The following is a 22,128-nucleotide window of genomic DNA, read 5'->3' as shown; positions in this document are numbered from 1 at the left end:
GGCTGGAAAGAAAGGAAGGAGCAAAGTATTTACAAAGTGTGAATGTATGTGTGCATCATACTTATATTTTTAAAAGCACGTGGCTTGATTTTATAAAAACAGAATGATCGGGTTGGGAAAGACGTAAAAGGCATTACTCAACAAAAGATTTGTTTTAGATTCATCATGAGAAAGTGCACATATCCTGCTGTTCAAACTTGTTGTTGCTAAGATAACAGAAACAAAACATGAGTTTAGGGTGTTTGCTGCATCTGTGGATGTAGCTTGTGCATTTTCTTATCATAGTCTGATCACCGAAGATAGTATGTTTCCAATAATTTCTGGAATGATTATTGACTTGCATTACCTACTTTGTCTCAAATCTGGAGATCTGAGTGTAGTAAAATGAGCTCACCCACAATCTTTGTAAATAGCTGCTGTTGCTACTGTGGAATGGGTTGAACCAATCACTTATTAAAGTGCTTGTATATTTTCTCTTCCTGTTCTGAAAATCAAGTTGCCAAACGGCTCCCCCTAGTGTGCTAATGCTAAAAGTAGACTGTACAATTTATAGGACAAAATGCATGTTTAAATGAGAGTTTTTTCATTTTTATGCCTTGCTGTAGATTTTGACTAAGGTTTTACATAATAAATTAATTTTATTGAGGCAAAAATATCAGTGAGACTTAATGGAATACACAGTGTGACATTGCACTCCATATGCTTTATGAAAATATGCTTGGAATGTGAATATAATGTAACTGGAATATGCTTTATGCAAAAGGTCTCTTCTAAGGTATCATTACAAAACTTACAATCTACTGAGTGTGTCCATCCTATTTGTATATATGTATCATTCTTGTATCTAAAACTAGAAATATGAAGTTAACTCTGAGGTCCTATTGTAATTATGCAAAGTGTGGGCCATTAATAGTGGTTTAGAATCTTGATGGCATCCATTGACTAGGACAAACTAGATGGTTTATTTACCTGCAAGCCTTCTTGTGGACGTGGGGGCCAGCCTGTGGGTAACGAAGAATGAGGTCCTACAGTGACATGTGACCATGTCACCTGATATTGGAATCCATCTTAAACCTGGTGCTTTTCCATTTAGAAGGGAAGGGTGGGAACCCAGAGAAAGTCAAAGGATTCCCGCCTTGTGCCAAAGCGATAAAAAGGAGTGGAACATAACAAAGGGGGCGGCAGTTATGAGAAATCCCCTAGTTACCACCTGAGCTGGAACTAACAAGAACTGTACCAGGGGAAAGGATTGGACCCAGACTAAGAAGGAGTCTAGTCTGTGAAAGAAGCTTATTGGAACATGTCTGAGGGTGAGATTTACCGCTATTCAGTTTCTTAATATATTAGACTTAGACTTGCGTGTTTTTGCTTTACTTTACTTGGTGACTTACTTTGTTCTGTTATTACTTGAAACCACTTAAATCCTACTTTTTATACTTAAAAGTGATTTTATTGTTTATTAATTAACCCAGAGTAAGTGATTAATACCTGGGGAGCAAACAGCTGTGCATAGCTCTCTATCAGTGTTATAGAGGGTGGACAATTTATGAGTTTACCCTGTATAAGCTTTATACAGAGTAAAATGGATTTACTTGGGATTTGGATCCCACAGGGAGCTGGGTGTCTGGGGCTGGAGACAGGAGTACCTGCTGAGTGGTTTTCAGTTAAAGCCTGTGGCTTTGGGGGCATGGTTCAGACCCTGCGTCTGTGCTGCAGCAGGCTAGCGTGTCTGGCTCAACAAGGCAGGGTTCTGGAGTCCCAAGCTGACAGGGAAAACGGGCTCAGAAGTAGTTTCAGCACATCAGGTGACAGTCCCAAGGGGGTCTCTGTGACCAAACGCGTCACACACAGCTCTTTGTAATTAAACATACATATTTGGTGTTGAAAATACACATCTAATTTGTTCATACCAAATATTTTCCAAATGATGGTGTGATGTGTTCCCTATAAATATATATTTATTTCACACATGGTGACAGTATCCATGGGTTAAATTCCCTTATTTCTGCACCAATATCATAACCAAATTTATGTTATGGTGGTGATGGTCTCATATGCACCCTCCCCACTGATTCTTCTCACCTAAGACTTAATTTCACATCTAATCCCTGAGGATTGTTTAAAAAAATGCTTGATTTTTCAAAGAACCTCCCTGTCAAAAAGGTTTTCATCTTTCTCCGGACATGCAGATGAGGTAAGGCAGGGTTGGTTCTCTGCAGGCCAGGAGAAGGGGTAACTTTTTGTGCTCTCTGCCGCCCCTGGCTACGACCACCTGGGGCCAGCCAGGAGCCCTTGGCTCCAACCACGGCCATATGCCAGGTGAGAGAATGAGCCCAGCCTACCGACCCTGATTTTGGACATTTTAAAGTAGTGTCTAACTAGCAGGCCCCACGGCTCCAATTTCACCGTGTGACAAAACTGGGATCTCTTGAACTTGGTGCCCTTGTACAATTGCCTCCCTCCTCTGGTCAACCCAGTATATTTCCCCCCTCCCTGCAGTGGCTGAAACATGCTGCTGCCCAGGTCACGGGGATTGTGCACACGCAACTGAGGCGCTGCCCCACAGGCCCGTTCATTACGGGATGGGGGCCTCGACTACACCCGGTACCCTCCCCTCAGCGGTTTTATCAATGGGAGCTGGTCGGCTAGATACCGGTGAGAATCCAGCCCCCACACACCCCCACCCTCTAACACTGAACCCTCTCAAGTCACCCACTGCACGCTCGCGGGCTAGCTTCAGCTCAGCGTTGGGATGGATGCGCGGCGTTAGAGCCCTCGGGCCTCGCCGCTCCGTTGTCTATCCTTGGTCGGGCTCCGTAGCCCCGTTACGCGTTACCTAGGGGCGCGTGTGAGGCTGTTGCCATAGTAACGATGGAGCGCTCGTACCTTCCCGTGTCACGTGACCCGCACTCCGGTTTCCCTGTCTGTTGTAGCCAAGCTACGGAAGGGAGAGGGTAGCTCGTGATCCGCCCTCGCTCCGCCATCTTGGACTTTGCGTCAAGATGATGGTGTCGAGGAGGGAAGTCGGCCTCACCGCGTAGTCTAGTGTGAGATTGCGTGGTGACGTTAGCGCGTTCTCATGTCTAAACGCGGAAGTGTGTCGGTACGGACGGGGCGTGGTTCAGCCGGGGCGACCGTGGGCAGTGGTAGCTACTAAGGAGTTGTGGGGCAATGGCGGCGGGTGCGGAGCTGCCCGGGAAGTACCAGAAACTGGCTCAGGAGTATTCGAAGGTACTGGGCGTGAGACACCGTGATGCCGATACTCCTCCTCTATCGCGATACTTTCCAGATGCCAGCACTGATACTGGGACGGTAGTGCGAGAAACTGCTAGCAGTTACTCGTATGTAAAAAAACTGCTATTTGATGTAATTTGTTACCAGTAGCAGCTAATTGTTACCATTAGCAGTTACTGATACCTAAGGTGGTTCTTATTTGCTGACTTGTCCTAATTTGCTAAAATTTGACAATAGAGTGGGATGGAAGCATAAAGTCTTTGGCTTCTAAATGACCCTGCTTGGTGTACATATCAATTATCTCTTAATAGAGGATTGTAAAAAGTGGTGAGGTCATTTAAACATCATTTATTTTGTAGCTTCATTTATGGTGCTAACACTGTAGCATTCTGATATTGATACTTATGCTCTAGTGACCTGTGGGTTCTGTTCATTTTAGTGGGACGCGGGACATCTGGAGGAGAATTTAAACTCTTAATTTCCTTAGGGTTTGCTTCTTTAGGGGGGAGGGATAGCTCAGTGGTTTGAGCATTGGCCTGCTAAACCCAGGGTTGTGAGTTCAATCCTTGAGGGGGCCATTTAGGGATCTGGGGCAAAAATTGGGGATTGGTCCTGCTTTGAGCAGGGCGTTGGACTAGATGACCTCCAGAGGTCCCGTCCAACCCTAACCTTCTATGATTTAGTATACTTCTGTGCTGGGTGATTTCTGACCATTACAGTTCATCAAGTCAGCAGGCACAGGCAGTAATGCACTTGTCCTGTTGCCTTGACTGAGAGGTTTCTAATCAAAGGGAGTGTAGCTTCCAGGAAGCTCCTGGGGTAATATCTTGTTGGAGATGAAAGGGCTTGTTCAGAAAGAGATTTTGGAGTCTGTAGTGTAAAGATGAGCCAGATGGGTTTGTCTCCATGCAGGTATATTTTAGTCTTTGGGGACTGGGTAGAAAGGAGTATTTTGAATTTCCTATTTCCCTTACTTAGGGCCATCTATGCTCACCTGAAATTTTTCCTGGCAGAAGCAGTTCCTATCTATTTATTACAGGATCAAAATATGGCTGCCATCACACAGAGGCATTATTGTTGGTGGAGGTGAGAAGAGGGCCAAGAAGTCTTTTCCCTCCCACACACACTCCCATACATGCAGAAGCCATACTGTTGCTGCTGCCTAAATACCCTGATGGCAAACAGGTAGGAGCAGAAGGCACTGCCAGCTATACTGAGCACCCCAGAGGAGCCATGCACTGTGTGGAGTGTATTCTGCTACACCTATTCTGTAGTGGTGAGGGAAACCCTCATTCCTCAGTGGTCCTGGTGGCACCAGCGCTCAAGAAATCATAGAATATCAGGGTTGGAAGGGACCTCAGGAGGTCATCTAGTCCAACCCCCTGCTCAAAGCAGGACCAATCCCCAATTAAATCATCCCAGCCAGGGCTTTGTCAAGCCTGACCTTAAAAACTTCTAAGGAAGGAGATTCTACCACCTCCCTAGGTAACGCATTCCAGTGTTTCACCACCCTCCTAGTGAAAAAGTTTTTCTTAATATCCAACCTAAACCTCCCCCACTGCAATCATAAGTGACGCTTTAGCTGTATGACCAGATTCTTAGGAAACATCCTCACAGTACTTAATAGATAACACTTGATACCAAACACATTTCTGAAGGAGAGAGGACCAGGTCCACATTCCTATCTTTACAGGACTGTTTAAAAAGCATTTTACAAGCTGAATTTTAAGGCTATTGCATGAAAAACCCTTAATGAGCATTTAAAAATAAATCTCTATTAGTCCCTTTCCACTACATAGTAGGTCATACAGTCTGTTGGTAAAGAAACATTGAATGCACACACAACATTGAGAGTAGTGCAAACCATTATAAATAGTATTTAAAATACTTATAAATTCCTTTTGAAAGCAAGCTCATAGGCAGAAAATCTACCATTGTGCTTTATATAGACTTCTGCTTTTGTCACTGTTACATTTATTAAGCAACAAGATACCACCACAAAAATTACACTCAGGACCATGGTGCTCACATCACCTCATTGCTCTCTGATTTAATTTTTGAGACATTTTCTTGAACCTTTTCCCTCACTGTTAAAACCTAACTTGTCTTGTCTTGATTGTGTTGTCACTTCTCAACAGCTCAGTCACCCTTATTACTGCAAGGTTATTACAAAAACAAACCAGATTTTTTAACAGCAGGGTGGATTTGATTAAATCACTAGTCAGGAAGACTTCATTTAATCATGGATTTCTACATAAAAGTGTTTGGGCCTCAGAGTACAATGCCAAACCGAAGCTCCCCAAAATACAGTGCAGTGGACAGTGATGAGTTGCACAGCGGTATATATATTCATGGTGCATCACACCCTGAATTGATACAAGTGCTTTTGGTGAGTACACTCACTGCCAAGACAAGGAGTCCAATAGGCATGTGCACAAGTGACATAGTAACCGTAGTGAGTCTATGTTGACATAATTTGAGTTAACATACCCTTGTAGTGTAGATATGGCTTTAGGTATATGAAATGTTTGGGAGAGGTAACAGGAATTTCCTAAGGTGCCACAAGTCCTCCTTTTCTTTTTGCCGATACGGACTAACATGGCTGCTACTTTGAAACCTAAGTATGAGAGTAGACCAAGATTCGTTCAGGTGTTTAGGCTCCAGCTTTTTGGAACTGGCCTTATTGCACTCTAAAAGCTCAGGAACCAAGAGGCACATAAGAACAAAATATTATGTATTCATTAAAATTTCTTGACTTCAGGGTGTATAACTCATGTTTTTAGAATTTTTGTGGTTGTCAAGCTATCTGGGGTTGTAGATGTGTTCATTATGTTTTGAAGGCCAAAATTATAAATGGGTTCAACAAAGAATTAGATCAGTTCCTCAGGATAGGTGTGTCTGCTATTAGCCAAGATAATCAGGGATGCATCCCCATGCTCTGGGTCTCCCTAAACCTCTGACTGCCAGATGCTGGGAGTGGACAATGGGATGGTTCGCTCAGTGATTGCCTGTTCTGTTCATTCCCTCTGAAGCACCTGGCACTGGCTGCTGTCAGAAGACAGGATACTGAACTAGACAGACTATTGGTCTGATCCATTATGGCAGTTCTAATGTATAGCAAAAATTACAGTAGATTTTTGCCTTTGAGAAAGATGTTACATGAGATAGTATACTGCCTTTATTGAATATTTGAGAATCAAGTTCAACACACAAGCAATGGCATGCAGGAAAAACATTAAGGGAGGTTTTTTTGAGAGGCAAAATAACAGTTACAAAAGGCAATCACCATTCGTAGATTAAATGAAAACAAAGTTTTGAGACCAGGCCAGAAATTCAGTCAGACTGGAAGTCAGATGATCCAATAGAATAAACTTCTCTAAAAATAAGAAGAAAAAGTTACTTATAAATTCGAAATTAGAAAGCACAGTAAAAAACCTAATGCAATAATAAAAAACATAGTGCGATAATAGAAACACAGATGTCATTGCTAAAACTACTAGCAAGTACTTATTGAAAATATGTATAAGTATTTGTTATTAAAATATAAATTAAATAGCCCAATGACATGCATTTGCACAATAACAAAGTTAAATGGTGAAGTGCTAAGAGGAATTCAGGGAATCCCAGCAGCAGATAAGTCAAATTTGTGAACTGCTATGAGACTTTATGCAATCAGGTACACTGATAAGGGATTCTTTATTTCTGAGGGGTTATATGTAAAATGTTTCACTGAATTAAGTCTCTTGCAGCACCTCAGTAGGTTACATCAGACAGAGAGCAGCTGCAGTGACTAGGCATTGCCTGTGCCTTTAAGGAAAGGGATGTCATTGGGATGCCTGTGCCTTTAAGAACACAGCCCTGGGAAGCCCATGCTAAGAGGTACTGTTTGTGGGAGGGGAAATAAAAAAGCCCCTCTGTCCCCCCACCCTATTTTGTGTAAACACTGGTGTCTAAGTTCATCAGGGTAACTGTTACCACCTCTGCTGGGGTTTTTGCCCTCTGGCAGTGCCTCACTCCTGGGCTTTACCCTGGCTCCTCTCCCCCCATCCCTGATTTTGCCCGTCAGCCCCTATCTTAACCCTGTCTCCAGCTGTTTGACCCCCCCCCATACCAGTCAATTTCCGCCCCCTGCTCAGACCCTGGCCATCCCTCTCCTCCGATTTGCCCCCTTTGCCCCTTTTAACTCCTTTAAAAAGTAGTCTGCAGAATCCTATGCCAAGTAAGAGCAGGGTGAAGGCCAGTGGCTTCAGCAGATGTTACTGAGCATACTCAGTGCACCCTAAGTAGCAAATTCCTACAGATAGCAATGGTGTAGTGCGAGAAATGGCTGTTGTAACCTCCTGATCTGAAAATAATATGCAGCTCTCACATAGCAGATTGTCACATTTTCTAGTACTGATACTGTGGCTCATGCTCCAGCACTGGCCCACTCATAATCTTCCTGGCCCTTCCTGATGCCTTGGAGCATGAGGGAGAGTAACACTGCAGTCAGGGACTGAAAAATTCATTGCTGTGATATGGACATTTCTCTTTAGCGTCTATGAGTTTGCATTCCTTGAAGGAGAGGAAGAGCTAGAGAGGGCTGGGAAGACACAGTCCCTTTTTTCTCTCAGTTTCCTACAATTTCTCAAAGGGCTGTCCTGCTTCCTGGAGAGAGAAGCTAGGGAGCCTTGCCTGCAGGAGAAGGGAATGGTAGAGCAAAGCCCAGGCTGCTGGTTATCAATGGCAATGAAACTGGTTGTAGCACTCCTTCCTTCTCCATTCCCCACCCATTCACCTGTCATAGGTATTTATTTGATGGGGTGTGCTTGTCTTCAATCCCCACCGCCATACTTACCCTTAGTTGGATGGACTGAGCTTCCTTTCTGCTCAGGCTGGCAGTGGTGGGTATTCACTATGAGTGTTTGTCCTGCTCCACCTTTTTGCAGCACTTTGGAGAGAACTTTACTTGATTCCACCCCTACTCCAAGGAGGATATAGGGTGCCCTTAGTGTTTTCTTCTGCCTTACAGCTGCCCAAGTAGTTACTCACTGTTACCTCTTTTCACCTTCTCGCCTCCACTGCTGCTAACGTGAGGGAACTCTAGGGAGCTCTTTTAGACATCCTAAGGAGGAATGGTACTCATTTTCTAAGGTGCATGCAGGTACTCCAGTTAGAGAGAAATCCCATATTGGGTTAACAGCACTGAGCCTCCATTCTGTGTAAGAAAGGACAATTGGGGGAAAGTGGATGCTGCAGTTCACGTGCAGGTTCTGGTAACATCTATATAGGAAGCAGCAGTGCTCAGATATTGTGCTTCTTAGCAATAGAAGTGTTTGGCAGCATATTCTTGCCAGGTTTGACAGTTCGTCTCTAGATTCCATTGCTGCTGTCCTTCTGAAATCACACTGCTTTAGTGGCTGCTGTGAGCAACCATGAGCTGCAAAGAGTCTAAACCAGTCACAGACAATGTTCCTTCTAATTTTTTACGTCCATGTGGGGAATGAATTTTGTTATGTGCATCAATATTGAGGTGATGAGGGGGCTGGGGCAGAGGGTTGGGTGCAGAAGGTGAGGGCTCTGGCTAGGGGTGGGGCTAGGGATGAGGGATTCGGGGTGTAGGGGGGGCTCAGGGTTGGGGTGAGGGGGGTGTGGGCTCTGGGGTGGGGACAGGGATGAGGGGTTTGGGGTGTAGGGTGCTCCGGGGCTTTGGCGGGGAGAGAGGACCCCCCCCCTGCCCTCTCTCACCGCAGCAGCTCGGGGCCAGGGAAGGGGCGCCTCTCCCTGGCAGCTCTGGAGGGCCTTGGCTGGGCTGGGGGACGTGCATGGCCCTAAATAGCCTGCTGCGTGGCCGCACAGCTTATAGGGAACTTAAGTCACAGATCTGTGACCTATTTCCTTATGATGCTCTGTTCCAGAAGTGCTGCAAGATGAAATTAGCTTCAGAATTGTACCCCTTGCAGAAGCATTTTAGTCTTACCATCTTCTACTGCTGTCCTACTGTATCTTAGAAATTGCTCAGGGAGATATCGTAGGGAATTTAGTGCTTTGAACCTCAATTTTTTAGGTTCTAGTTTGTTTTGTGAAAGAAGCTGATAAGTTGAATGTTTAAAAAAAGGAGGGGAACAAAACATTCCAGCTACACTGGAGTGGTTATGACTAGAGTAGGGTGAAAGTTTTTTGTTCTTTAGATTTATAGTTTATTTGCGAAAACATGCAGTATTGGGTCAACAGAAACTGTTTGGCCTTTTTTTCTTTGAGACTTAAATGCCATTCACAAAATGACAGGAGGAGAAGGAGGTGCCCTCCTTTCTAACCTTACCAGGCCCAGTGATGATTCATTGTCATTCATAGTGGCAATTCATAGTCATTTTAGTGTAGTAGTTAGGGCACTCACTTAGGATGTGGAAGACCCAAGTTCAAGTCTCTGGTCCAAAGACTATTTGGACGTTGTCTACATACAGAATTTTGTCGACGTAAGTTACGCTGATGATCAAAAAACGGAAAAAATTAAATGGCTTGTGCACGTTCACACAACTTTCCTTCTGTTGGCGGAGCACGTCCACAGTTGGTGTTCTAGCATCAACAGTGAAAGCAGTGCACTGTGGGTAGCTATCCCACTGTGCTACTCGCCACCTTCTGCACCTAGAAGTTGTGGAAAGACAGAAGGGATCGCAGTGCATCATGGGTGTGGGTTCAATGTCCCATGGTGCGGTTTCATGTGTTCCATGGGCTTCCGACTGTGTTGCATTGTATTTTTCAACAGCCCCGGTTTACTATGTGCCTGCCAGCTCTGTCTGACAGGATGGATCCTGCACTGCTCTTGACTGTTGTTGTCACTGTTATGAACGCATCCCAGCTGGTTATGAAGTATATCATGAGCACCCACTCTCAACAGGAATCAGAGGTGCATGACCTGCTGTGTGCCATGGGAAGAAACAACACCAGATTACTTTTGGCATTCATGGAGCAACTGCACACAGTGTACTGTCTCTTCTGGGCTCCATAAGCAAGCACTGAGTAGTGGGATCCCATTGTTAAGCAGGTCTGGGATGATGAGCAATGGCTGCAGAACTTTTGGATGCGGAAAGCCATTTTCCTGGAACTGTGCTCACTCCAGCACCGCAGCCAGGGACACCAAAATGAGAGATGGCCTCTCGGTAGAGAAGCGCATGGCAATCAGTGTGTGGAAGCTGGCAACTTCAGACTGCTACTGGTGAGTTGCAGTCCCTAACTGCGACAGGGCAATAGATGGCACACAATTCTCAATTTTGGCCCTGGACCATCTTGTGACAGAGTACATCAATAAAAAGGGTTGCTTCTCTATGGTATTGCAGGCACTTATGGATCACAGTGGGTGTTTCACTGACATCAATACAGGGTGGTCCAGGAAGATGCATGATGCACACATTTTCAGGAACACTGGCCTGTACAGAATGCTGCAAGCAGTAACTTTCTTTCCAGACCAGAAGATTCCAATGGGGAGGGGAGTGTTGAAATGCCCATAGTGATCCTGGGAGACCCAGTGTACCCCTTACTCCCATGGCTCATGAAGCCTTATACGGGAAACCTGGACAGAAGCAAGGAGCGCTTCAACAATAGGCTGAGCAGGCGTGGGATGACCATAGAATGTGCCTTTGTCAGATTAAAAGCATGCTGGTTCTGCCTTTATGCCAGGTTAGACCTAAATGAGGAAAATATTCCCATGGTCATAGTTGCCTGCTGTGCTCTCCACAATATTTGTGAGGCTAATATTTGTGAGGTGATAAGTTTCCCCAGGAGTGGAGCGTGGAGACTGATTTTGAGCAGCCAGATACCAGGGCTATTAGAGGGGCACAACAGGAGGCTATTTGAATCAAGGAGGCTTTGAGGCACCATTTTGACAATAAGCACCGGCAGTGTCTCGTTCTGTACAGCACTCTGCCATGCTTTGTTAACTTGCTGCATTGCATGAGAATTTTGATGATTTCTGACCGTGATTTGTAGTCAGCAAATGATCATATTCCCACCATTACTTCCACCAGCAACCACTGTGTGTAGGAGACAAAGATTGGGGTTATCTTTCAGAGTGTTTTTATTAAATACCAATTAACAACACACACACAAAAGGCTTGATGGGAAGGGAGATAACAATGAAGGTCCGTGTGGGCTCCAATAGCTGTGTGCATCATTTTCGAAACTGTCCGAAGGGGTGGAGTGAACAGTGTACCGAGATGGGCTGAGAAGTTTCAAGGAATGTGTGGGAGGAGTTTGGGGAGGGCATGGAAAGCAGTTCTGTATCAGCTGCACAGGGGGCCGAACACAAATGTATTCTGCCTGCTGCGTGATTAGAGACTTCAACATCTCCGTTCGCTCCTCTGTCACTTTTATCATCCGCTCCTTGCCCATTAAAATTCGATCCTGGCTTTCCATTCAGTTCTGTCTATTTTCTTTTAAAGTCTCTCTCCCTGCTCTAAGAAAAGGAGGACTTGTGGCACCTTAGAGACTAACAAATTTATCTGAGCATAAGCTTTCGTGAGCTACAGCTCATGCTCAGATTTGTTACTCTCTAAGGTGCCACAAGTCCTCCTTTTCTTTTTGTGGATACAGACTAACATGGCTGCAACTCTGAAATCTCCCTGCCTGCATTCTTGTTTTTTGGTCTCTGAGGATTGGATCACCTCTCGAAACATGTCTTCCTTTCTCCTCCTTGTTTGCTTCCTTATATGATGGAGGTGCTCTGCCAGTGTGTAGGGCGTTCCCCTCAAGGCCACCTCTGCAGAAGCACAAGGAACAGTAAACAGAAGCATGATTGTTATGCATGCACAGCATCGAATCATTATAGTACGATGCCCCTCTTCTAAAATATGACTCAGTTTCTCACTGTCCCTTGGCAATCACACAACTCGGTGAACATCCTAAACATGGTGAGTTTGGCTTGGGGGAGGGGAAGGGTGCTCAAGAAGAGGCAAAGGGTCTAAGTGGTTTTTTAAGGGCATCAGTACAGGCGACTAGGGACAATACTGTAAATTCTGCCACCATTTTCTACAGGCGGGGGTCACTGAATCATAGAATATCAGGGTTGGAAGGGACCCGAGAAGGTCATCTAGTCCAACCCCCTGCTCGAAGCAGGACCAATTCCCAGTTAAATCATCCCAGCCAGGGCTTTGTCAAGCCTGACCTTAAAAACCTCTAAGGAAGGAGATTCTACCACCTCCCTAGGTAACGCATTCCAGTGTTTCACCACCCTCTTAGTGAAAAAGTTTTTCCTAATATCCAATCTAAACTTTCCCCACTGCAACTTGAGACCATTACTCCTCGTTCTGTCATCTGCTACCATTGAGAACAGTCTAGAGCCATCCTCTTTGGAACCCCCTTTCAGGTAGTTGAAAGCAGCTATCAAATCCCCCCTCATTCTTCTCTTCTGCAGGCTAAACAATCCCAGCTCCCTCAGCCTCTCCTCATAACTCATGTGTTCTAGACCCCTAATCATTTTTGTTGCCCTTCGCTGGACCCTCTCCAATTTATCCACATCCTTCTTGTAGTGTGGGGCCCAAAACTGGACACAGTACTCCAGATGAGGCCTCACCAATGTCGAATAGAGGGGAACAATCACGTCCCTCGATCTGCTCGCTATGCCCCTGCTTATACATCCCAAAATGCCATTGGCCTTCTTGGCAACAAGGGCACACTGCTGACTCATATCCAGCTTCTCGTCCACTGTCACCCCTAGGTCCTTTTCCGCAGAACTGCTGCCTAGCCATTCGGTCCCTAGTCTGTAGCGGTGCATTGGGTTCTTCCATCCTAAGTGCAGGACCCTGCACTTATCCTTATTGAACCTCATCAGATTTCTTTTGGCCCAATCCTCCAATTTGTCTAGGTCCTTCTGTATCCTATCCCTCCCCTCCAGCATATCTACCACTCCTCCCAGTTTAGTATCATCCGCAAATTTGCTGAGAGTGCAATCCACACCATCCTCCAGATCATTTATGAAGATATTGAACAAAACCAGCCCCAGGACCGACCCTTGGGGCACTCCACTTGATACCGGCTGCCAACTAGACGTGGAGCCATTGATCACTAAGCCGATATCTCACTTCTGAGGGATGCAAGAGTGCATCTTCTGCATATGTGTGACTTCAGACCGGTTACCTATGCTGCTTGCCTGTGTGCTGCTTTGGTTCCTGCACAAGTGATTGCAGATTGGCGCAGGAAAGTTTCCTACAATGAGGGAAGGAACAAAGCAGCTCTCGCCAACAAAGCTTCAGCATAGGATTGACGACTACCTCCAGAAAAGTTTCCTAGAGATCTGTCCAGAGGATTCTCATGAAATCTTGGTGTGCACTAACACTGCTCCACAGGGCCCCTACTGTGTAGCTGCACAGGGGAGTGTGAAGTATACCCAAACAGAGCTAGTTTTGTACATGTCTATCCCATCTGCTAGAATATACAAAGCAAAGGACAGCTCTACCCCATATAACCGAGCAGCATGAACTGAAAAAGAACACTTACTAGAGCTCTCCTTTTCTTCATCATGCGCACCAGAGATGGACTGCTGGGATTGGCTACAACCCTCCAGAGTGGAAAAGATGTCCTGACTTGCCATGCCACCAGGTCACCCTGCTGTGTGCTCCACGTCGTCCTCCAACTTACCTCCTCATCCACGGCTTTGTCCTCTGTGTTGAGGCCACTGTCTCCAGCCCTACCGAAGTATCTACAGGGCTCTTGATGGTGAAGGTGGGGCCGGCACCGAGGGTGGCATCCAGCTACTTATAGAAGTGGCAGGTCTTTGGCCCATTACCAGAGTGACGGTTTGACTCCCTTGCCTTCTGGTACGCCTGCCTCAGCAACTTTATCTTTGCACGGCACTGGTGTGTGTCGTGTTCGTAGCCCTTACCCAACATGCCATGAGAAATCTGACTATAGATATTGAAGTGTTCCTACGGCTGGAGCGGAGCTGAAACTGCACAGCCTCCTCTTTCCACAGTGTCAGCAGATCCAACAACTCGGGTGTGTTCCAAGCAGGAGAGGGTTTGCTGCATGGACCTGCTGTGATCAGCTGGGAAGCTGTGATGTGAGCTGTCCACACCAAGCGAACAGGAAGTGGAATTTCAAAAATTCCTAGGCCTTTTAGGGGGGGAGGGTTGGATGTCTATGTACCTGGGTGTAGGGTAGTGGAATTCAAACCACTGACCAGAGCAGTCAGGATGAGCATTGTGAGACACCTACTAGAGGCCATTTACAGTGACCTAACCAAGCGCAGTGTCTACACTGTTACTTTGTCAATACAACTTTGCTGCAAAAAGCTTTATGCCTCTTGTCAAGATGGTTTTATTTTGTGAGCAAAGCAGGAGAGGTTTTTGTAGGTGGAAGAAGCTTTGTAGTTTGTACGCCTCTGTTTTGTCGATGAAAGCTGACTTTTGTCGATAAAACTCTGCAGTCTAGACAAGGCCTTATTTATAAAAAGTGGAACACCTTCAAGAGGAGTGATTGAGGGCTTGTTTTCACTATGGCACTAAGTCAATGTAAGTTACGCTGCTTCAGTTACATAACTGAAGTCGCCGTAACCTACATCGACTTACAGCAGTGTCTACACTGCTCTCCCATTGGCATTGCTTCTGCCTCACGTTGAGGTGGATTACAGAAGTCGATGGGAGATCACTGTCCTATTGACTTAGCACAGGGGTAGGCAAACTTTTTGGCCTGAAGGCCACATCGGGTTTCTGAAATTGTATGGAGGGCCAGTTAGTGGAGGCTGTGCCTACCCAAACAGCTGGGCGTGGCCTGACCCCTGCCCCATATCTGACCCCCCACACACACTTCTCACCCCCTGACGGCCCCCCTCCCAGGATTCCTGCCCCATCCACCCCCGCTTGCTCCCTGACCGGCCCCGGCCCTCTGCCCCTGACTGCCCCCCAGGACTCCTGCCCCCATTCAACCCCCCTGCCCCATTACCTTGCTGCCTGGAGCACCAGTGGCTGACGGCGCTACAGCCGCGCCGCCTACAGCACCAGGACAGGCAGCTGTGCCGCCCAGTTGGAGCCAGCCACGCCACTGTGCAGCACAGAGCACCAGGTCAGGCCGTGGCTCTGCAGCTGCGCTGCCCGGCAAGAGCTTGCAGCCCTGCTGCCTAGAGCATTGCGCCGGCGGCTCAGTGAGCTGAGGCTGTGAGGGAGGGGGAACAGCAGGGGAGGCTAGCCTCTTAGGCCCAGGAGGGTCCCGTGGGCTGTAGTTTGCCCACCTCTGCTATAACTTATATTTGACTAAAGCACAACTTCTGTCAGCTGTCAACTTCTGTCAGCTCGTGGATCATACTTCAGTTAAGGATAGTAGACATGCTCCCTGTGCCAGTAGCTGTGAGGAGGGAGGCATACGAACCTGTTATATTGGCCCTACACCTGCTGGGACTCCCTGTGCTTGGGAAGTTCCCGGTAGGCAACTTGCAGGTGGCTTCCTCTCTCTTTTGGCCCCCTAAGCAATTCAAAGGGAGCAGAATAGGCCCACGGTATTAATTGTTGTCTCTTGATCTTTTGAAATGTTCGGCTGTCAGACAAAAGTTTAGACATCAGTATTGCTTTATGTGAATTCACCCCTTTTGTGCTTCAGCCAGTGACTTTCTCAAGTGCAGTGCAGACCATTTTAATTCATGTCTGCAGCTGTTGGACTCAGCCATGTCAAATTAATAAAAACTACTGGTGAACAAACCTGAATCAGAGCCGTTATCAAGGAATGGAAAGATGGAACAATCAATGCCTTCATTATTAATGCTTGAGAGGTGATACTCTAAAAAGTGAGTAGAAAAATGTCATTGTGGAGCTCCATCTTTGTCTCAATGATTTCCAGCTCAAACTAGCCAAGGTCCTAGTAAAAAGATGGGAGTTTTTTGGCAGTCTGCAAACTCATCCTGAGATGTTAAGTCAAGCTGTGTTCTCTCTGGCTTATGCTTCATTACCAGTGTCACAGGTTTTGTAATCAGAATGTAGTTAACAATTCTGTGGAAACATGAGGTGGCATAGAATCCTGCTGACTCTGTTAGCTGTGGTGGTTCTGTGGTGTGAACAAAAATAAAGTTGTTTAAAAAAAAAAAAGAAAAAAGGGCAAAACAAAACTTATTTCTGCTTTTTCAGGACAAAAATATATACAGGGAGTATATTTCTTTAGTAAAAAGGTGCCATTTTTGTATAGTTGCTCTTCAGACCATAACCACGCTTTAAAATTGTCCTGTTACTAAGATGTATATTTCTTGTTTAAGAACAGTTTGGTTGAGAGTGAAGTTCGTAGAACGTAAAATGACTGACTTGTTTTCCAAAATGTAAAACAATAGAATTGGGTTATGCTGGTTTTATACTTTTTTCAATATTACAACAGTATATCTGTAACAGAACTAATATGGCCTGCTTAGAAATGCACATATTTACTATTTTCCTAAACAAAGATAGGTACTCTTGCAGGTTGTTAATGAACACTTTGTATGTTTGTTGATTCCTGGCTGGATTAATAATTTGCACCTCTTGTTTTCAGCTTCGAGCTCAGAATCAGGTGCTGAAAAAAGGTGTTGTGGATGAGCAAGCAAATTCTGCTTCTCTGAAGGTAAAAGTTAAAAAGTCTTGTCAAACTGTATGATCAGATGCTGAAGTTTTGCAGATCTGCTTTGTGGTTAAGTGGATGTCACTAATTGTGACAAAGGATTGATTTAGTAAGAATTTCCCATCTGCAACTATTCTGCTTCTGATGCTGTGTGGTGGGCATTTACAGTACAGTCACCAGGAAGTGTCCATCTGACTCTGTAAAAGGAAGAAGTACCCACTTGCAGCAAGTTTTGAGTAGACTTAAGGAAGCTAAACTCTTTTGCTAAAAACAATCCATATGTGCCTTTAGGTTGTATACAAAAGAACAAAGCAATTTGTGTTGAATTTTTAGATTTTGTATAATTACTGTTATTCCTTTGTGGGTGGTTTTTGTTTGTTTGTTTGTTTTTTAATATTAGTCACACTTTTATAAAGCTTGTGCTGAAATCATAGTGGATTGTTGAAACTTTTATGCTAATTCAGGAACAACTGAAGATGAAGGACCAATCGTTGAGAAAACTGCAACAAGAAATGGACAGTTTGACATTTCGAAATCAACAGCTTGCAAAGAGGGTGGAACTGCTTCAGGATGAACTTGCCTTAAGTGAAGTCAAGGGCAAGAAGAACAAGGTAGGCTTCAAATTAAAACAATTTACTTAAAGAAAAATGTCCTGGCTTTCCATCTCTGATCTTGTTTTTAGCAGCATCTTAGTAAGAAACATAAAACAATGTCCTTCACTTCTTCTTTTCTACCTTTCTATCCCCATGTATATTTTTGCACCATGTACTTTATGGGAACTTTATAGCGGTAACAAATTGGTAGAACGTTGCTGCACAACTTGATAGTATCTAATAATAAAGACATTTAATTTAAAATAAATGAACATACGTTGTAAAACAAGCAGTAGAGAATGCCCTGCATTTAGTGCGTATACAATACAAACGTAATGTTTATCAACTTGTCTCTCTCTCTCGTCCCTTCTAACCCTGTGATTCTATGCAAATCTGTAAACTGTGTGGACCGTGGTTTCCCATGATTTGAAGAGTAGGAATTTATACTCCAGTCTATCTGGTCTAGTATCCTGTCTTTGACAGCGGCCAATACCAGATAATTCAGAGGAAAGTGTAAGAATCCTGAAATAGATAAATGTGTAGGAATCTGCCCCCTCTGCAGGTTATATCTCCGACTGATTTTTAGTAGATTTACTTAATCCCTGAAGCATGAGATAAATATCCTTTCCAAAATTTTTATCATTAATTGATAATTCTGTATGAGTATCAAGAATATTCAAGTTGATATCTTGAGTTGATACAGTTTACTTAGAATTCTGTAAGGTGTATGAATATTTAATTTTTTCCCCTCCAGTGTGCATTGTACATTTGTCAGTATTAAATTTCACTTACTTATTCCCTTTCCACATCTTTAATAAGTATATTAAACAACACAGAACTTAGTACAGAACCTTAAGTCACCCCACTCTGAACCTTTTGCATGATAACTGACCTTTTATTCTTATTTGTATCTTTCTGTTTCCTAGCCAGTTTTTGATTGAAGACAGTACTTTGACTCTCACCCCATGACTATTTAGCTTCCTTGGTAGTCTCTTCTGCCAGGATGGATTGACTGAAGTCATCTGTTTTGTATTTGTACTTTAGTTTATTTTCTAAACAAAAGTTAATTCTCATTAGTTGGTAATTATTAAAACATGTTGATTTGCACCTGAATATAGCCTTTTCACTAAATTTGGTGCTGCTTTTTACTAACCAGGATACACTATATTATGCACATTTATTTAAGCAATTATATAGCTTAACTTACATTTATTCAGAGTGTTAACAGTTACACTTGGGTGGGTTCGGGGGGTACTGGGTCCAGGGTGAGAAACAGTTCCTGGCTGTCGGGAAAACCGGTTTCTCCGCTTGCTTGCTGTGAGCTATCTACAACCTCATCATCATCATCATCTTCTTCGTCCCCAAAACCTGCTTCCGTATTGCCTCCATCTCCATTGAAGGAGTCAAACAACACGGCTGGGGTAGTGGTGGCTGAACCCCCTAAAATGGCATGCAGCTCATCATAGAAGCAGCATGTTTGGGGCTCTGACCCGGAGCGGCCGTTTGCCTCTCTGGTTTTCTGGTAGGCTTGCCTCAGCTCCTTCAGTTTCACGCGGCACTGCTTCGGGTCCCTGTTATGGTCTCTGTCCTTCATGCTCTGGGAGATTTTGACAAAGGTTTTGGCATTTCGAAAACTGGAACGGAGTTCTGATAGCACGGATTCCTCTCTCCAAACAGCGATCAGATCCCGTACCTCCCGTTCGGTCCATGCTGGAGCTCTTTTGTGATTCTGGGACTCCATCATGGTCACCTGTGCTGATGAACTCTGCATGGTCACCTGCAGCTTGCCACGCTGGCCAAACAGGAAATGAGATTCAAAAGTTCGCGGTTCTTTTCCTGTCTACCTGGCCAGTGCATCTGAGTTGAGAGTGCTGTCCAGAGCGGTCACAATGGAGCACTCTGGGATAGCTTCCGGAGGCCAATACCTTTGAATTGTGTCCACAGTACCCCAAATTCAAGCCGGCAAGGTCAATTTAAGCTCTAATCCACTTGTCAGGGGTGGAGTAAGGAAATCTATTTTAAGAGCCCTTTAAGTTGAAATAAAGGGCTTCATTGTGTGGACGGGTGCAGGTTTACATCGATTTAACGCTGCTAAATTCGACCTAAAGTCCTAGTGTAGACCAGGGCTCAGATGAAGAAAATATTATCTCTGCACTTGCAGAAGAGGCTATTGCTTTCAAAAGTTGGTTTAGCAGATCAACAAACTTTGTTTCCAGGTGCTTAGCCCACCAGTTTAGTGTTTGTCTTCCTGTAAAGTTTTACAGCAAACATCGCTTAGTATTTTTGTATTTAATTTACATAATCTTAATAGATTTAGGCTTTACCTTATGCTGTCAGTTTTAAAAACCATTGGCTTTTATCCACCCTGTCTTGTATGGAACCTCGTCAAAGGCCTTTTAAAGTCTAAATGAACTACATCAGCTAGTTTTCTTTCAGCTGTTACTTTTTGGACACCTTCAATAAATTCTAAAAGTTTAGTGAAACATGATTTTCTTTGCTAAAATCATATTGCTTAGACCTATCATACCATAATCTTCCAGATGTTCTTTTCTGCTTCTAATTATCATTTCAACCAGTTGGCCAGGTACAGATGTAAGGCTTTACTGGCCTCTAGTTCCTCAGATCACTCCAACAGCTCTTCAAAAACCTTTCTTATCCTCCAGTCTTCTGGAACAGTAGCTGTTTTTTAATAGCAGCTTAGCCATTTCATTGTTAAGTGCCTTCTTATCTTTCGGATATATACAGTCTATGCCTATTGGCTTATCGCTTTTCAAATTATTAGTTTGCTGGAGTAACTCTTCTGAAACCTGAATTTCTGAGAGTAGCTGATCTTCATAATCAGAAAAGAGCAGGTCTGGGGTAGGTGTCTTCTCAGTGGTGAAAACTGAGACAGAGAAATCACTTAGCTTCTCATCAGTGTCCTTTTTGTCCATAATTGCTCCATTTAGCTCTGGTGATTCAACAGACACACCAATTCTTTCACAAGCTCTGTACTTCTGATACACTTAAATAATCTATTTTTATACCTCTTGTTGTTTGCTCCTCAAAATGCATTTTGACCCTTCTAATTTCCCTTTTACTTATTGCCAGGTGTGATTTATGGCTTCCATCAGTTCAGACTTCCAAATTTTGAAGGATTGCAGTTTGGTTCTACTACCTTCTCAGACCTTACCATTTACGTTGCCTTCCAGATTCCCTTTTTGTTCAACAGGAACGTATTATGACACTCCATTATTGTTTGGTTAAGTAGCATCCATACCACTTCTTAAGGTTTTTACTTCCCTTACTTTTAAAGCCATTTTGATTAAATACATTTTATTGAAATCTTCCTTTCTAAAGTTCAGTGTCACTGTCACTTCTTGGTAACCTGTCTGCCCCAGGATATAGCACTTAATTGTGTTGTAGTCACTGTTACTCAATAGCTGAGATACTGTCACTATTTGGATTAGCTTTTGTGTCAAGAGTAGCCTCACCTTGTGTGCTCTAGTTGTTCCAAGAAGCAATCATTTAGTGTTAAGAAACTATTACGTGAAACTTTGTCTGAGTATGCCATTTCACCCGATTAGGACTATACGGTTTTACAGATGCTGTGACTGAATTTTTTGAGTAATGACCAACTCGTTTGGTGTCTCCTTACCTGTACAAATAATATATTTAATGCAATTTGTGCATGCAGTTTGTCATTGTCCAAGTTTAGAGATCTGGTACTGTCTTTGAACTTGTGTTTTAATATAAGTGATATATGTAGTTAGTAAGAAATATTTGGAATAACTGAATTTTAGAGATGTTAATTATAGTCTGTGTGCTTCTATTACTGTGGAAATGTGAATAGACCCAATTCTAAGCTGTGTAAAGTATGCTTACATGTTGGGAATGGGTGCCCTGTAAAACTGCATGCAATACATGGAAATTTCTTAATTTTTGTCAGAAAAGTGGAGAATCTTCATCTCAGTTGAGTCAAGAGCAGAAGAGTGTCTTTGATGAAGATCTTCAAAAGAAGATAGAGGAGAATGAACGATTACATATACAAGTGAGTAATTTTTAAGGAATTTCTCTTCTGAGGTTAGAAAGCTGGTTATATGTGAACTGTAACGGAGAAAATGAGTAGTAAAGCATCCAAAAACCACTCTGTGTGGTAGCTCAGATCTCAAAAGTGGCCTGTGAGAATAGTGGATTAAATTGACGTTTTTTAATGATCCTTTGAAGCATCAGACCACACTAACTGGGACTGCTGTGCATGTGTTTAAATTCACTTTCAATTGCAAAATGGCAGAATAACTTAATTCTGCGTCAGATTATTTTACTCCTGGAGTAATTCTCTGCTACTGCACAATGCAGAATTTTACAGAAATGTTTTTTGCACAGATTCTGCCCCCGCCCAGAAGTGGGCTGCAGTGCTGCTGGCCACCACTAGGGGCCACTGGACCTGGCAGAGCCCAGCTCACATATAAGACACTGTGGGGGATGGGTGGGGAAGAGTAGAGGGTTCCTAGCAGCTGCAGTTCCTCACATGCCCTGAGGGAAGAAGACCGAGGTGCGCACTGCAGGAAACCCCCCACAAGCCTGGGACTGAGCATTAGACTATTTCCATCTCTGGATCCCTGGGCTTGGGTGGGGGGGGGGTGAGGAGGTGGGAGGAGAGTGGGTGTCTGGGCTCTGGGGGGGTAGGGAGGCTGGTGTGTGGGCTGTGGAGGGCCACAACTGGGATCTGCGGGGGAGGGCTTGTGGGTGTCTGTCTCCCTGGCTGGGTTCTTTC

General features: G+C 44.3%; 1 protein-coding gene across 4 annotated transcripts in view; it reads left to right on the top strand.

The window, feature by feature from the left end:
* Positions 1 to 2,986: 2,986 nt before the first annotated feature.
* PPP1R21 (protein phosphatase 1 regulatory subunit 21) overlaps positions 2,987 to 22,128 on the top strand; it is a 61,825-nt gene continuing 42,683 nt past the window's right edge. For 3 of the 4 annotated variants that reach the window (XR_014710838.1, XR_014710839.1, XM_084623295.1), the window contains exons 1-4: positions 3,032 to 3,231; positions 16,714 to 16,782; positions 17,244 to 17,390; positions 21,301 to 21,402. Coding sequence is in view for 1 of the 4 variants with exons in the window: in XM_084623295.1 (XP_084479421.1) it covers positions 3,172 to 3,231; positions 16,714 to 16,782; positions 17,244 to 17,390; positions 21,301 to 21,402 (378 nt within the window). In the remaining 3 variants the exon portion in view is untranslated. Of the gene's footprint in view, positions 3,232 to 16,713; positions 16,783 to 17,243; positions 17,391 to 21,300; positions 21,403 to 22,128 lie in introns of all 4 variants that reach the window. The other variant, XR_014710837.1, reaches the window with a different exon arrangement.

Source organism: Lepidochelys olivacea, assembly GCF_965140295.1.
Source record: "Lepidochelys olivacea isolate rLepOli2 genome assembly, chromosome: 3".
NCBI classification, from domain to species: Eukaryota; Metazoa; Chordata; order Testudines; family Cheloniidae; genus Lepidochelys; species Lepidochelys olivacea.
The sequence above is the reverse complement of the archived record's forward strand: the minus strand, read 5'-3'. Positions and strand labels throughout refer to the sequence as shown.